At 37.8% G+C, this 18,007-nt stretch overlaps 1 protein-coding gene across 4 annotated transcripts in view; it reads left to right on the forward strand.

Annotated features, from left to right (window-relative positions):
- LOC128843219 (phosphatidylinositol-binding clathrin assembly protein-like) overlaps window positions 1-18,007 on the forward strand; it is a 58,233-nt gene that overhangs the window by 19,398 nt on the left and 20,828 nt on the right. For all 4 annotated transcript variants that reach the window (XM_054039859.1, XM_054039861.1, XM_054039860.1 and 1 more), the window contains exons 2-9: window positions 1,500-1,642; window positions 4,558-4,633; window positions 5,610-5,712; window positions 5,899-5,992; window positions 6,115-6,226; window positions 9,360-9,466; window positions 10,099-10,140; window positions 15,214-15,299. In XM_054039859.1, coding sequence (XP_053895834.1) covers window positions 1,500-1,642; window positions 4,558-4,633; window positions 5,610-5,712; window positions 5,899-5,992; window positions 6,115-6,226; window positions 9,360-9,466; window positions 10,099-10,140; window positions 15,214-15,299 — 763 coding nt within the window. The remainder of the gene's footprint in view (window positions 1-1,499; window positions 1,643-4,557; window positions 4,634-5,609; window positions 5,713-5,898; window positions 5,993-6,114; window positions 6,227-9,359; window positions 9,467-10,098; window positions 10,141-15,213; window positions 15,300-18,007) is intronic.

An 18,007-nucleotide genomic window follows, 5' to 3' on the forward strand; every position in this document is an offset into this window, starting at 1 on the left:
ACCCTTACAAGTTGGTGTCATCTACAAATTTTATAAGTATATTCTCCACTTCGTTCTCCAAGTTATTAATGAAAATATTGAACAGTATTGGACCAGGACAGACCCCTATGTGACCCCCTCGATACAGCCTCCCATTTTGACAGCAAACCATTCATAACCATTTGAGCACAGTTTTTCAACCAGTTGTGCACCCCCCTGACAGTAATTTCATTTAAACCACATTTCACTAGTTCGTTTGAGAGCATCATATGGGACCATGCCTTACTAAACTGAATATATCCTGTCTACTGCTTTCCACCCGTCCACTGGATCAGTAACCTTATCAAAGAAGAAATTTAGGTTGGTTTGTCATTTGTTCTTGACAAATCCATGTTGCCTTTTACTTATCATCCTGTCAGTGCTTACAAGTCTTACTAGAGAGAACTGTAAAAATGTTTATTCTTAGTATCTTAATATTGTTATTGAGCTTCATTTCTGGAATAAAAGATAATGGACACATTTTAAAAGCTCCTAAGTACCATTGATTTTCATTTCATTATTATTGCTACTTTCTAGAAGACTGATTTTGTTTTGTGTGCAAAGAATAAAGCTGTTATCTGAGTTCAGAGAACACAGATTAACACATCCAAGTGACTTTTATTGGGGAAGTAATGAAATAAATACCATTGTGATGGCAAGTTGCACAAATGAAATTTTTATCATATCCATAATGGATATGAGTATACAAGTGATGCTGATATCTCAAGTGTTCAGTTTTTTTAGTGGTCCAAGCATCTTTTGTTACATATATTGGTAGATTCCTATTTTCGGAGACTTAAAATCTTATGGGGGTGGAAAACCCTAGGATTAAAATTTGAATTTAATATAAATATTTTATAATGTCACACAATCTTGTGTGTTTTTAAAAATAACTTTAATCTAATCTGGGCTCACTAATACCTTTTAATCATGTGGTTGTTGCATGGTGTTCACTAGAAGGTGAAATTAAGATTGTGAGAGTGGCCCTAACTTTGTATTTCCATTTTTTAAAAGTTAAATTAACCTTAACTCTGAATTTGTAATGCTTGCTTTTGAGAATAATTGCAGCATCCCTATAATAGAGTAAAATATATCTTAATATAGTTTTTGAATTGTAATGTATATAAGGATTTTTTCCTTTTTCTATTCAAAACTTTTAGAGCATATCTAAGCTAGTAAATTGATATGTGCTTTAGGAGAGAAGCTTCGAATAAAGAATTCAGTTCCGCATTTTAGTTTAGTTTTCATTTATTTTCTGTAAAACTGCTATTAAGGAAATAAAGCAAGAGATGGCAGGCTGTTTGTGGTTTGCAACTCCAAAAGGAAATATAATTTTTAATGCATCGGGTTAAAGCTTTCAAATGGTATGGAGTCCTGTATAAAGCAATTAACACTCATGTTATCTGTTCAGCCTGTGAAACTTATTTCTGTCACATCTTTGAATGTCTAAACATAATGCTTTACATTTTTTTTTAATTTAGATCTAATCCAGTGCACAAATGAGATGAATGTGAATATTCCGCAGCTGGCAGACACGCTTTTTGAGAGGACTGTTAACAGTAGCTGGGTTGTAGTGTTCAAAGCTCTAATTACAACACACCACCTCATGATGTATGGAAATGAGGTAAGACTGATTACCTTGTGATAATTACATTATAGGGGCATCTCTGAAAAAATCAGAATGCCATAAAGAAATAGTTGTGACCTGTGAACTTGAAGGGGGAAAAAAAAGTAATATACTTAATTTTTCTATCATTATTGGTTGTAAATTATCTTTCTGATTGAAAATTAGTGAAGTGCTATTCATCACTAATTAGTCAGTTAATTTCAAACTAAACTCAGTAGATGTCTAAATCCATGTCATGCCTCTTTTCCAGTAACTTTCCTTCCTAAACTACTATTGCCATTCATTTACCACCTATGTTTAGTTCAGTTTAAAAACAAAAGATCAGCAAAAGTTATTTTAAAAACTTTGTGGTATAGTAAATGATGGGACAGATTTTCTTTCCCAGATCACAATATGACATTAGAAATTTCATCTTTAATTGTACACAATTTCTCAACCTTCCGATGAAGCCTAAACAGTCAACCTTTTATGTCAGATAATGGATTGTCATCTCAAATATACAAGTGTGCATCCCCATGCATATTATAGGTTGTCTGTTGCCCATATGACAGACATCTGAGTGCAGAATTGTGGCTGAGGCAAAGTATCTCTATAAGAAAGTTTTACCTTTGCTTTAAATGTAAACATTAAAGAATCACTGTGAAGGATTTGGACCTGATCTGTAAGGGGTCTGACTAGGTTATTGAAATAGGCAGTACATGACTGTGACTTTAGAGAGACATGGTGGGTGCAGTAAAATCTGTTGTTGGAAGAGACAAACTTTCTTGCTTACACAGAGCTCTTTTTCAGGTCATGGAATATTGACGGTATTGAGTTAATTTATTATATGCATATGTTGGTTTAGTTATACCAGCCTGTTTGGAAATGGAGTAAGGGCAGACAGTGGCTCCAGATAAAACACCACCTGTAAACAATTCAGGAGGTTAAGATTACTACTGAGCTCTATTAGCTATGAAGATGCTACTTCCAGGTTCCTACCAAAGTTACGCAGTTACTCAGCCAAGGTTGAGAAGGAACAGATCAAAAGGGCTATAAACAGTTCAAAACTTTCTGTCCACAGTGAGGGAGATTGTCATAAGGAAGCTGTTCACAAAGAACAGCCCGACACAGCCACAGACCCTGTGGGAGGGTCTGAAGCAGTAGGCCTTCCTATTTTAACTAAGATAGACATGCATACAGACGGTTTGATTGTTTTAAAATCTGTTTCCTCTTTGCTTTGCTGTATTCCTACTGTTAGGATAAAATTGGTTTGTATTAAAAAAAGCTGCCTGGTCACTGCGTTGGTCACTGGTCACTGAAGCTGGGTGGGAACTACTTTTCCTCTCCTGTGATCATGTTTGAGATTTCTAAAACTTCCCTGTTCTACACTGGGATGAAACCAAGATCTTTCAAAGTTATGTTGTTTTTTTTGGGTGGAAAAACAAGAGACACCAGAATAGCTTGGCATTGAGGGTATTCACCTGATTCAGACAAATGACTTGAACCTGGGTCTCCGACATCCCCAGTGAGTACCTTTACCACCAGGCTATAAGAATGTGTTTCTGTCTTTTGAAACTGTTAGTGTGTATAAAAAAATATTCATTGGGTCAGAGAGAGAGAGACAACCACCTCACCCCAGAATAGCAGCCTGGTGGTTAGGACACTTAGGATGTGAGAGACTCAGGTTCAAGTCCTTGGTCTGAATCAGGCAAAGCAGTGAGTTGAATCTGGGTCTTCTACATACTAGGTGAGTACGCTCACTACTGGCATATTTTTGGGGTGGGTTGTGTCTCTGGTTTTGACCTGAAGTGCCGTACTGAACCTGAGAAACCTTTCCCTATGAAAGTTTTGTTGAATCTGGTATGTTCCCAGGTAAAGTTTCAGTTTTGAGAAATTGGACTATTCAGACAAAAAACTGTTTTATTGAAAAATTCCCGACTAGGCCTACTGGTCACAATTCATGAAAGGCAGACTTACAGATACCAAACTCAGCCGAGCCTTCGAAGCAATCATTGTTAGTAGGCAACGTGCTATAGCCCAAGACCCAGCGGGTTGCAGGATTCCACCCTGAGAGAAGTAAAGGCATGTGGCTTTAACCTGAGGGGAGATGCTCAGACTCGGTAGAGGTCAGAGGTGCAGTTAACCCTGTAACTGTGGTGACAATATTTTTTGTCCTGAAAAGATAAGTTCTAATTTATAGTTTGAGTTGTAGGAAGACATGATTGTGTGCATATTAATATGTATTAAAAGTGGCAGAGAGACTTAAATAGTTCCTGAAGCAGTTTCCCTTTAAATAACATTAATAAATTAAGCTATAGATTTAGTCTCCTCCTCTTTCTTGTCTCATCTGCTTAGCCAACTATTTGAGGAGGAGGAAGAGGAGGAGACTAACGCTATAGACTTACTTAGAAGTAATATAATGCCACGTGAGTTAATAACTATATAAATACTTGAATGCTTTAGTGTCTGTGTTTTTATAAAGCATTCCCAAATAGTTTGTAATTGTCTCTTTAACCCTTACATAGAAGTTATAGCGTCGTACAGAAGAAACTTTTAGAGCACCTATAGTTTTTCTCCAATTTCCCTACTGTGAGCTACAGAATTAACAAAACTTTTACTTAAAAAGGCATGTAAGCTACTCCCTCAAATGCTAATGTAACTTCATGTGTGGACAGTAGAGTGCTTTTCTTCAGACTGAACAAATTTCGTCTACCAAACTCTCAGTTCTGAAATTTAATGTATTCACATTAGTTTACTAAATTTTGGTGAATCATTTTTGTTGCAACTAATTTGTACATTGTAGATAAAGGTAAATGTTGCCTCTGAAATACCCAAGTTACATGCAGTTGTTTTGTAATCCAATTCTTAAATGTATTATATTTGATGAAGAAAAAGTAATTTTCAAGCAGTTGACATTTTTTTCCCTTCATCAGCGCTTTATCCAGTATCTTGCATCCCGAAATACATTGTTCAATCTAAACAACTACCTGGACAAAAGTGCCATGCAGGGTAAGAATCTTTTTCTTTGTGAAAACTAAGTTGCAAACAGTCAAGTATTACTTTTTCAAGAGAAGGTTGGCAAAGCAACGAAATAAAGCACCCCCCCCCCCAAACCTACATAACAAAACAATTGATTTGTTTTTAATATCTTAAATACGTGCATTTTTCTAGCTCTGCATTAGTAGTGATTGTAAGTCACTGGTGTTGAACAGAAAATGACATTTCCATGAAAGGAGGCTTAATTTATATTATGCAGTGCAAAGGGATGACAGTAAGCAAAGGAAGCAGGGAAAATTATAAGATGGCTGAAAGTTACACAGGTGAGAGCTAGAAATGTGCTTACATGTCTTTTTAAAAAGGCATTTATAACTTAACACATGAGCACTGGAATAATCTTTTTCATTTGGCTGCATTCCACAATGGCGGGAAGGTAACATTAATTGTCAGGCTTCATAATATGCTCATTAGAACACGCTACTAGTGGTTAGTGGAAGTCTTTCATGCAGATCTCTGAAAGGTGTTAGAGGTAGTTTGTATGATGGCAAAAATATATACATGCTTTAGTATTTTTTTGAGAGCATACTTTTTTACAGTAGCTGAAGTTCAGTAGTTCCCATCTTTAGTCTTCAGCATTTGACTGATTCTGTTTCCAGTGAGCTGTATACTATAAGAATAAGAGTGCCTCATAGTTGCCAACAGTAGCCTCTCCTGCTGTTGTTAGGTGAGGCATTAACATAGTCCAGATAATTTCCATGGAATGATCATCACTTGGGAAGATGGTGGCTGCACTATGCCTCAAGGCTACTGCAAATAATCAAGAGAAATATGGAGGGAGGCTTTAGGGGCCCTGCAAGTGAACATGGCGTTCTCTCCTTATACAAGTAGTGTGCAGTGACACACATTACAGAATAGTACTGAAAAATGATTACAAAATAAATAGATACTCCTCGTTGAAATGTCTAACTAGTAAACATTTAATTTTCAGGTTATGATATGTCTACCTTCATTAGGCGATATAGCAAATACTTGAATGAAAAAGCACTTTCTTACAGACTTTTAGCAGTTGACTTCACCAAAATGAAAAGAGGGTAAGAAATACTCTCCTTTTGCTTTTCATTTCAGATATAAGAGGTTACTAGTAGCCATGTATATGCTTGCCATAGAACTTTGCTGCCTTTTAAACTGTAGTTAAATACAGGGTACTAATCATATCAAGGCATCATATGTTCTAAGTCACATGTACATTTATACATTTGGCATTTTACACATTGTAGGATAGATGGAGTGATGAGAACTATGAATACTGAAAAGCTTCTGAAAACTCTTCCAATTATTCAGAACCAGCTTGATGCGCTCCTTGATTTTGATGTAAGCACATTCTAAATTGTATTTCATTTTTAAAATATTTTATTTAATTGATATGGAAAGAAATTTATTGGTATTTTTCTCCCCACCAATACTTTTAATCTATCTCTTCACTTTCTACACAGGCAAATCCAAATGAATTAACCAATGGTGTAATAAATGCTGCCTTCATGCTTCTATTTAAAGATTCCATTAGGCTTTTTGCAGCCTATAATGAAGGGATTATTAACCTATTAGGTATGTGGAACTGGTGTGTATATGTGTGCATATGTTCTTGAATCTTTGGGGGAGACAGTGAGGGAGAAGTAGAAATGTTAAAAGCAAATTGTGTCTGTTTAATAGCCTAACAAATTAAGGGCCAGATCCTGCTTCTGTTGAAGTCAGTGGTAACTTTTATCATTACTGTCAGTGACAGCAGGATTTGCCTTACAGGCATTGATAGATAGGCCTTATTATTTTTCAAGCTGAAGTGTAAATCTGAGTTATTCTTGCCTTAATTTCTATTTTAGAAATACCAGAAATGTGTTTTGAATGTTCCTTATAACCAGATTATAAAAGAATTTGGCCTATAAGTACACTTTAATTGGGGGAGGGGCTCTAAAGTAGGTTGGCCTGTGCTGGGTTTACTGGGCATACTTTTTTTAAAAAGGTTACTGTTTATTTGCTGAATATACAGTGCACACAGTGCACATTGTTGGGTTTCCTATGTCTTTGTTTTATCAACTTTAACAACTGGTGTGCATGGTCTTGTGCAGGTTGTAGAGTTCTACCTTGCTGAGTTCTTGGTTCACATATGTCAGACATGGTTTTTAAGTGGATTGTGTCTTCAAGAGTAACTAAGGGGAAAATTTTTGAGAATCTTACACAAAAAAGATAGTAAAGCAGTAAAAGAATGTATTTAATAATTTTTGGATTCAGCTTTCACTCTCCTCCATTAAATCTGCCAGTGTCATTAATTTTATTGATGCTTTAAAATCTACAAGTTTCAGAGTATGAAAAATAACTCAGTACTCAAAAGGGTGCAAATGCTATTCCTGTTTGTCAGGTTTACTCATAAGGATTCTGTACATTAATATTGACAAGTCAAAGTTGGATACATGTGAAAGTTGAGTTTTCATTTGAAATGCTTCCTTCAGATTCTGTATCTCCATTTACAAACCACAAATGCATAGTATTGAGATGTTGATGTGTAGTTTAAAAATGCTTTAAAAATAGATAATCGTGGTGCATTTTTAATTTACTAAAGTCAGCTACTGCATTACTATTGTTGGAGTGCACCTCATAGACTGACTTTTTTTGCAAACATTTTTCTTCAAAATGAAGTCCTGTTTAGCTGACAAAGAATTTAAAAACAGATTAAACACTTTACATTCAGGCTGACTACAACTGTCCACCAAGTTATAACGTGCTGAAATCAACAAACTCATTGTAAATATGGAGATTATTATGAGTAGTCCCAAACACGTTACTCTTAAAAGTAACATGGCTTTCTATATTGGTTAATATCTCCTCTTCCTAAAATTACACTGCTCTACAGCCAAAATGCTTCTGAAATAAATGTAGTCAAACTTTACTAATTCTGGGTCACTGAGAACGAAAATGATGCTTAAAATTGTTGATTGGCTCTAGTTTTCAAAATATGCTATTGGGTCAGTATATACGACCGTTGACTTGGGAATGGCGGAGGATAAGTGAGTTATAAAGGGAAGGGATCTCAATTTAAACCAGAAATGACTAAAATACATCTTTGACTGGATCTATGAATAAATCTATGACTGGGTTTGGACAGTACTTGCTTTTTAGGCAAAACAATGAATGATGCAATCTGAAGCTGGTATTGCGTCATACATGATTGAATTGCGTCATGTTATTCCTAGAAGTCATGGATGATGCAATCATAACGAAGCTTACATCACTCTGCTGAACAAATTGCCCTATATCAGCTCTAGAAATCATACAGTGTCGTGCTCTCTTATTTGTCAGTGTTTGATTTTGCAAAGGGACACATTTCTGTTTAGCCAAAGTGAGCAGAGATGCCTCGTACTTGTGTGAACAGTGCAGATCACTTCTGCTATGTTTGTGGTGAAGTGACTTTTGCATCACAAAAGCGCAGTATAACCACTATGGTTAAGAAAGCCTATCACCTTTATTTTGGCTGCAAAATTGGAGATCAGGACAAGAGGTGGGCCCCACACATATGCTGCAACACTTGTGCAACAAATCTTCACCAGTGGTTGAACAGGAAAAGGAAATCTATGCCTTTTGCAGTGCTAATGATTTGGAGAGAGCCAACAAGCTCATACCAGCAATTGTTACTTCTGCATGGTGCCTCCAGTTGGGAAAGGTGTGTCAAAGAAGAAAAAGTGGACTGGGCATTATCCAAATATTCCATCAGCTATACGCCCAGTACACCACGGAGAAGGACTGCCGGTTCCTGATGCATCAGAATCATTTTCACTTGAGTCGGACGAAGAGGAAGAGGATGAAACTTCTGGTCCTGAACCATCAATGTCACAGGACCCACATTTTCTCCCATCCTCCTCCTCTGAACCACACCTCATAACACAAGGTGAACTGAATGACCTTGTCAGGGATTTGGAACTACCCAAGAGTAAGGCAGAGCTGTTGGGCTCCAGACTACAGCAATGGAATCTCCTGGCAGGTGACGTTAGGGTTTCCATGTTCCGTGACCGTCAAAAGGATCTTGTCCCATTCTTCTTCATGGAAGGTGATCTTGTAGCCTGCAACAACATCGATGGTGTGATGGCAGACCTCAACATCGTTCATGATCCAGATGAGTGGAGACTGTTCATTGATTCATCGAAGACGAGTCTTAAAGCTGTTTTACTGCACAATGGCAATGTTTTGCCATCAATTCCAGTTGGTCATGCAGTCCATATGAAGGAAACCTATGACAACACGAAACAACTTGTTTCATAATGAATTTTATTTATATAACCCTTTTGCTGATTTTTAAAGTGTTACATAAACAGGACAGGTGAAATATTATCATGTAAAGCAACCATAAACACATGAAAAGACCTAGGTTTACAATTTATGATTAAAACTCTACTATCTACACAATATACATAGACATAAAATGTAAAAACTTAAATATCTTAGAAACAGTAGCCAATCAGTTGTTTTAATTGTCATATTTGAATTCAGCACATCAAAATACATAATAAATAGCACATTTTATCTCCTGAAGCAGACGACTTCTCAAAAATTGTAGACCAGTGTTATCTAAAGTTATTGTTTGCAGTGTTGTATCTTTTAAACTCTCTTGCATTAGTGTGAAAGTTTACTTGTTCTGGAGTTTTTTGGGGGAGAGGATTTTTTAACAAATGTCCTTTTTTCCGCTCTTCAGAAAAGTATTTTGATATGAAGAAGAACCAGTGCAAAGAAGGTTTGGATATTTACAAAAAGTTCCTAGCCAGAATGACCAAATTGTCAGAATTCCTCAAAGTAGCAGAGGTAAATAAACTTACATGCATTAAAAGGGGGTCATTTAGCTATCTGTACTGGTACAATAGTCCCATCACAAACAGTCTAATGTTTGTGTGATTTGCTGTGCAAAATAAAACTTCTGTAGGTTGCTGAATCTGAATGTCGCTTACATGTTTTTTTTATATTGAGTGATATTTTTAAGGCACCTTTCTTTGCCTAACAATTACTAACAGTACAGTAAACCCTTTCTGTCTAAAATGCTACTAAGAATCTGGTTTTACACATTGATTAGTAGATGGTGATGACTGGGCTTGATGATATTTATAAATATTTTCAAAGCATTCCTGTGATATTTCTGCTCAAAATAGAGCATAAATTCAAGCAAACTGTGTTATTTCCAGCTCTTACAGTAAATCTCCGCATCTTTGCATGAAATAGTGCAAATAGAAATATGGTTTGAGCTTGTTTGACATGTACACTGAAATTCTAGCTTAGAACTTGTCTGTTAGAATTGACATGAACAATGTACCAGTTCAGAAAGTTATTCATGTCCCTTTTGATACCTTAGCTTCTGTGTAACATTCAGACACCACAGTTTTTCTTTTCATTGCCGCTGCATGTAGTAATGTACATTTTTTTTCCCTTTTTTGTGAACCCAGCAAGTTGGAATTGATCAGGGTGACATTCCAGATCTTACTCAGGTCAGTGTACATTTCATATTAATTTAACCCAGTTCTTTTGTCCTTTGTGTTTTAATGGTTAATGTGTATCATATTCATCCTGAGAATATATTCTCTTCCATATATTTATATATGGAAATATACATGTTCACTTTTTCCATAGATTGTTACATGTACACAGTTCTTAAAAAGTTCTGCAGTTCTTTAAATAAGAGTTCTGTTTTAAAGCAGTGAAGTTTATCTGGTTTATAGGGATATTTTTACTAAAACAGAAGTTTTTCCTTTGAATCCTTTGTCAATCTGCCTCTCAAGTACACAGGCATACTGTGCCACATCTTGGGGAAAACACTCAACTCCATTCAAGCAACAGGTTTGATAGAAGTTACACAGCAGTACATACCTGTATCTTAAGCTTTGTTACTCAGCTATGGAAGCTTTTCCAAGGTCCCCAAAGATAACGGTGTAGATCTACTGATATTTATATTGGCACCAGCCATATGTTCAGCACTGTAAGATATGCACAGAAATGGGGGGAGGGATAGCTCAGTGGTTTGATCATTAGCCTGCTAAACCCAGGGTTGTGAGTTCAATCCTTGAGGGGGGCCGCTTAGGCATCTGGGGCAAAATCAGTACTTGGCCCTGCTAGTGAAGGCAGGGGGCTGGACTTGATGACCTTTTAAAAATCTGGGAACTGGTCCTGCTTTGAGTAGGGGGTTGGACTAGATGACCTCCTGAGGTCCCTTCCAACCCTGATATTCTATGATTCTGTGAAAGTCCCTGCCCCCCAAAAACTTTAATGATGGGAGACACTGGGAAATCGGGTGGTGAGGATAATTTACAAGGCAGAATAAACTAGGTTGATTCTTGGAGTCTTGATAAACTGGAGTAGGGACAGTACAGATGGAATCGATATATATAATCAATTTAGAGGAACATTGACCATCCTTATAAGAACAGACCTTTTTATTTTATTATGGAAAGTGTTATTACAGCACCTAACTGTCTTTCTTTGTGCCATTCATTGTTCTGTACAGTATCCCTCCATCTGATCTTGTGCTAATTTCTTTTACAAACTAAATAGCACTAGTCTCTGATCTATCTTTGTGAAAATTTCCCACCCCTATCAATGTTGTTAATATTCATTACCCTTTTTGGGGACTTCGTTATTTGTAATTAAGAGACCAAATATGAATACAGTCACCGAGATGAAGATATATAATCTAGAGGCATAATAGCATTATTTTCTGTATTACACTCTATTCACTTCTTAATACCCTACTATCTTAAGGAATGTCTTTGGCTTGTTATTGCATGTTCAAAACATATTTTCAGCAATACGCCCAAATCCCTTTAATAAAGTTTAAGACTAAAAATCTATTGACTGAATTGTTTGTTCCATGCAATACTTGTATCTTGTAATTGTCAATATTGAGTTTTCTTTGCCATCATTTGTTCAGTTAACTTGTTTTGTTAGGTTATTCTAATGTTCTTCAAAGTCTTCCCTAGTCTTGACTAACCCAAATAAATTGTCATAATCTAATTTTGTTCCCTTACCACTCTCCCCCTCCTCTAGATTAACTCCTTCAAAAAATGACGAGTAAAGTATTGGCCAAACTTAACCTTTAAAAAGGTCAGCTACTGTTAAATCATGTCTTTCTAGTATTTTTCTTAGTAGTTCACTTACTTTAGAACTCTCAGGTGACTACCATATAGTGCTAGTGATATATTGCAGTTTTCTTGTGTGGTTTAGCACCTCATCTGATACCTGTGTCTCTGACCCTTCATTCCCTAGTGAATTCATGGACTCTCTAATAGATTTGCATGGTACATTTTATTGAGTCGTTTTTAGCTATCTGTTTAAATTTTCTTTTAAGATTTGTTAGGACCAGACTTTCAAAACATAGCCTCCATTTTTTAGATCACTTAAATCCTTCATTTGCGGGTACTGTTAGTTATGTTTACGTAATCTAAATTGATGAAAATGATGATCTAGTTAGGCTGAAATGAAAATTTGGCTCTTAATCTACATATTACCCACTGAAGTTCTGCTCTGCCACTTTTTGATATTTTGTGTCTTTGTCTCCAACTCTACTTGCTGTTTGACCATGTTGTTCTTACTCTTTCTTATTCTGAGATAGGCATACATGGGTATTTTTTCCAAGCAATGTCCATAAGGAACTTTTAACCATTTATATTTTGGAAGCTGAACTCACCCATTATTACTAGTAAATCTTATTGCCTCCCTGATCCGCAATAACATTCCAATTTTATCATAATTTATCTGTTCAGGAGGCAGGAATCCTACCCCCATTTGTTCTGTGTTGTGGTCGCCTCTACTCACAATTTTCTTTTGATAATCTAAATGGAATATTTTAGGTATTGGCTCTCCCTTACTCTCCCCACCCCCATCTCTACACCTTTCACTTTTGCTAAGACACCACTTTGGCAGAAAATAAGTATTCTTTTCCAGTATATTTTGGAAATGCCAACTGTCTTGGTTTTCTCCCAGTAGCAGATATTCCAACTCTCGCATTTTGCTTTAGGCTGCTTCCACAGGTATATTGTAGATTTTATTTTGTAATGGATGTACTCCTCTCTCTTTGCTGAAACTTAAGGATTGCTATTCCTTCCCCTTCACATAAACCCCGCCCCAGTCTACCCAGAATTGTCTTAGCCCTACCGTGAGACAGTTTCATATGTGCGTCTGTTGTCCCAAAGAGAATAGTTCAATCTGTGTGTTCCTCAGCATTTGCCTGCTTTTCCAAAACTTAATTTTAACCAATTGTATGTTCGTTGTCAGTGTGTCCTTGTTTAGGACAAAGCCATAGCAGAAAGAATACTTTTAACCTTGCTACCATTCCAGCAAGGCTTTTTTCCATGATTGTATTATACATTCTACCACATTTTCAATATTACTTTTTTGCTGAGTTAACCTTAGCTGTCTTGTATCAAAATGATCCATCACTGTAGGTGATTCCTTTTAAAAGACTATCATAATAACTTGTGATATCAAATAGTCTAACACTTTGGAGGTATTTGCACCTGCTTATGTTTCTGATGCTCGAATCCCCTACTACCACTGTGTATGTTTAGCATGTCTCGTAGACTTCTTGAGGGACATATGTAGGGGGTGTGAGTTTCATCTGTTTTTCTTAGAAGGGCCTCTTCTAATGGGGCGGGGAGAGGATTTTTTGAGGGGGAGGAGGGACACTATACAGCTACTAATTTCTATTTAGAACCTGCATCAGATACTAACATGGTATTGGATCAAAAGAGAACAGCAGAACACTTACCAGTAAACAGGCAGAAGGGAAACCAAACAAAGCAGTTACAAGACTTTCTTTACAAAGTATTTCTATTCAAACCCTGTCCTGTAGGTAAACCTGTCTTTAAAATCATGTTCAGGCAACGTGAGTAAAACCTGTATTAACACTCTTTTAGAAATCTGGATTTCTTGAAATAGTTTTTCTCTTTGCCTGGTCTAAGTGGATCAACAGACAGAATGTGTTTTTATCTTCTGTACCAGTCTAGACACTTGTTGGTTCCTCTCAACGATTTATTGGTATGTACTTCATAGGCAGCTGTAGATGTGGCCATCAGATCTCTAGAGACCAAAGATGAGGACTTGTAACTGGCCAAGAAACTCCCATTTTTGGATTTGCTCTCTTGTTTGTGAGAGTCCATGTCTATTATAATCCAGTCAATTTATGGAGCCGTGGCTGTGTTGACAACCGAGAGTCCTACCTATAAAACAGTGGAGAGAAAATTCTCCCTCCAAAGCCAGACTAGCAGCCCTGCCCTTAAAGGCAGGTTTATTTTTAAGGAGGTGTTTGAGAAAGGCTAGGATCATCTGAAACATTGTTAAAGGTGTTAAATTGTGGGTCAGTCAGTGTTGAGGGGAAATTTCAATTGAGTTAAACTAACTTGAATGAAAAAAGGCACCAACTTTTGCCCATGTAGACAAGGCTTTTAATTAGTGGCTGGCTACTTTTTCTTACATCTTACTAAGAACTAAATCCGCACTGGGTTTTGGTGTGGTTTATTCTTCTACTTTATTAGCTGCTGGCTTCTGTTCATCCATTTGTCAGTAGTTCAGATGCCTCATTCACTCAATCTTAAGCACTTCAGAGAGAGATTAAAGTTTCCAGATATAGAAAGAATTTGTAAATTTATTTGTGCTATTTTAAACACATTTACTGATGTCTACTGTTGAGCTATTTCACTTTTTAAAAAAATTTGTAGTATGGCATTTTAAAACCTAGCTTTTTGTTAGAGATAGTGGAATGCTGGAGAAGTCTGCTTTAAAAAAAAAAAAAAATTAAGAACATTTCATGTATAACACTTTTGTCCTGACTGAAAACTATCACCTTATGGTCAGTTTTAATGGCTAGATTATAAGAACTGCTGGTATCCTGTGTTGATTTAGTTCACAGATGGATCTGAGAAAAGAGGGAGGGAATGTTAACTTGACACAAAGATATGAGTGGTAAAGGAATAGCTATTAATATTCTATGTTAGTGTGAGTGCAGTAAAACTGTTTTGTTGCTTCCAATAAAGTGGTTATGTGGATCATACTTCAGTTTCTGAAAGGTAATTCCCCGTTGTACTGAGATACACTGGGGGCTTTTGGTTGTAAGGATTTATCATATGATTTAAATTTGTTTATGATTTCAGACAAATGAAAGTATATCCTGCCTTTTTTTTGCTACTGTAGCTAGAGAATTAACACTTTCTGTAAGCACTCTCACAGTTTTGGGGCGTGCTAATTAGAGCGGAGTATAATTAACTGACCTGCCTTGTTACTAAAGTGCTTAGCACAGCTAATGCTGTTGCCAGAAAATTTCAATCTTTGCTTCTATACATGTGTCCAATTTGGTGGAACTTCTGTTTCGTAACCCAGCATTTAGTGATCATGTTTCCTATTTTGATTGAAAAAGGGATATTGCCAAAGAATGAATCTTGCAAATCGAATTCAAGTGTATGATCCAAAAAGAAATGCATAATTGTTTAGTTGGTGGATGGGGGAATTAATCTGTACACAAGATGATAATGCATTGTTGTCAAGCAGATGTTTTACGAGAACTTTAACTTTAGGCACCCAGCAGCTTGCTTGAAGCATTGGAACAGCATTTGGCTTCTCTAGAGGGGAAAAAAACAAAAGAAGTCTCAGCTGCTAGCAGGTAAGCATCAAGTGGATCACAAAGGTGTCTTAAATTTTAATTCTCTTTGTACTGAGGTATTTTGAGTATCGGTAAGTTTGAGGTCTTCCTTGAGATACTCGCATCCTCCTAAAAGTAAGTGGAAGCAAACAATTTGTTTTCCTTTTCTAGTAAGTGTGGAAAGCATAGACTAAAGTTTTATGAATCGTGTTGCTCTGTTAGTAGAGGATATTACTTGAATGTACATTAAATGTTCTTCTTTAGTGACAAAAACACATAACTTCACCTACATGCTTATCTTTGTGTCCCCAAACTCCTTGTTAAACTGTGCGTTTTAACTAGGGTTACCATATTTCAATACTGGAAAAAAAGAGGATGCTCTATGGGGCCCTGGCCCCGCCCCTTCCCTGCCCCTTCCCCAAAGTCACCGCATTCCCTCTCTCCCCCCGGGCTCCGGCTGCTGCTGTGCTGGGGAAGTTGCTTCGGCCCCCACTGCGGTAGAGAGCGGTGGGAGCCGGGAAAGCTGGAGCCCGGGGAGGAGGCGGATGCGTGCTCGGATGCCGCCCACCATCTCTGTGCCCCTGCAGATCGGGGGAGTTGGTAGTTTTGCTGCAGCCACTCGCACTCGGGGTCCCCCGAGTATCTTTTGCCCGAGTGTGAGTGGCTGCAGCAAAACTACCAACTCCCCCAATCTGTGGGGCACAGAGGTGGCGGGCGGCATCCGAGCGCGCAGCCGCCTCTTCCGCCAGCTCTGGCTGCTGCTGCTGCGCTGGGGAAGTTGCTTTGGCCCTGGCGAGTGATGGGAGCCGGGAAAGTTGGAGCCCGGGGAGGAGGCGGTCCCCTTACCATGCCTCCCTATTTTCCCGGACATGTTTGGCTTTTTGGAAATTCCTCCCGGATGGGGATTTGAGGACCAAAAACCCGGACATGTCCGGGAAAATCCAGATGTATGGTAACCCTAGTTTTAACATAGAAGTGTAGTAGCAAAGTGCTGAGCTGAGGCCACATGTAGTAGCTTGTATTGATTTTTAAATAGAGATTTAATGAGTTGCAGAAGGTGTAAGAGATGGATGCATAGAGTTGGGAATGTGTTTATGGAAATTATCTCCTCTCCCACTGTTGTTGTGGGAGTGCAGGAAAATAGTAATCTTTAAGGGCAAATTTCTCTTGTCAGATGTATGTGGACCATTCTCACTACTGCCTGTTCATCCTTGCACACAGGCAGGGTAACTGATGTTACTTCAGATCCTCCTGTGCCTCCTATGTCGATAGGCTATCCCGCAGCCCCCATTGGCCTGGGATTGGCTGAACCTCTGGACGCGGCAAGTAAACAAACAGGCCCGCCCCGCCAGGGGGCTTACCCTGGCGATCCACGTGCCAAAGGTTGCCAATCCCTGGGCTATGTGAACGTGTTTCCATGTCCTGCAGTCTCACAGCATGTGGTAGACTTCAACCAGTAGGTAAATCCAGACCCCGCTATGGTACTAAATTTGTGTTCTGGGATCTGATTGATTGTCAAATGCAAAATTTGCTTCTTACTTCCACCTTGCCCGAATGCACCTAGCATAGCTTCCTAATTGTGATTAGCATTATCTGAACTCAAAAGCCAGACACCATGGTTACACTTGCTCAGATAGCATGGTGATGATCAAGAGCATGGTATACAAACTTAGAATCATAGTCATGCTAGAAATTGAAGAGCACGGCCATTAGTTTTTAAGATTGTTCATGACATGTTATTCCAAAACTATTGCTTATTACTCATGGGTTAAAAATGCAAATCCTCTGCTGGACACAGTTTCAGGTCCTATTTAGTTACCAAGAAGTTGCAGCTTTCTGTAAGAGATAGTGCTTGCAATTGATCATATGATATTTTTGGTATGCTAACCAAATTCCATTGTGCTAATCGCCAGTAACCAGCCTTCATAGGACAGCCACTAATCAGGAATACCATGTTGCTTTTGCTGCACTGATAGGTAAGCCATGCTTGCCACATATATGGCAGAAAAATCATGCTAATAGAATTCTGAATGGCTAACTACCTCCCCACCTTAAAATGGGGCATGTTATGATGTTTCACACCACTGTCCCCATTTGGCTCCTTACCAAGCTGTGCTTTTTGGATGGGATGATGGCAAGTCCATTTATTCTTCCTACTGAAAGATGCGTTGTCACTTGAATGATGAGGTGAGGAAGAGATGGGTATAGTTTTAGTTCCTTCACCAAAAGATACAATAATATGTACCATCAGTGTTTGTGATAGTTGGACAAAACACCCTTTTTTGGCAAACCCCTTTTTTGAGAGATGAAGTCAACACAGATGTGCATATTTCGCAGAAATCCACAGTTCTGCATTGCAGCAGAGTCATCGCTTGAGCCTCTTACCTCAGATTTTCACAAGTAGCTGGGAGGATTTGGCTCTACAGCATCAAGTGTGTGTGGGTGCATGCAAGCTAGATAGATCCTCACAGATTTAAAAGTGCTGTTTCCCATGTCAATATAAAATACTAACACACACCTGTTTATGTATGCCATTTGAATTTTGTTCCACTTCTTTAAAGTATCATATTTACAGCAGGTATGTAAATTGTGTGGCAAAATCACAAACATCTATATGAAATTCTGTACTTGATTATTGATCTGATATCTCTTCAGCTGAAACTATAGAAAAATATAATTAATTCTACACTTGTCCCCTTCTCTACGCTTGCCCCAAAATGTACAGTATT

The sequence above is a fragment of the Malaclemys terrapin genome, chromosome 9 (genome assembly GCF_027887155.1).
Source record: "Malaclemys terrapin pileata isolate rMalTer1 chromosome 9, rMalTer1.hap1, whole genome shotgun sequence".
NCBI classification, from domain to species: Eukaryota; Metazoa; Chordata; order Testudines; family Emydidae; genus Malaclemys; species Malaclemys terrapin.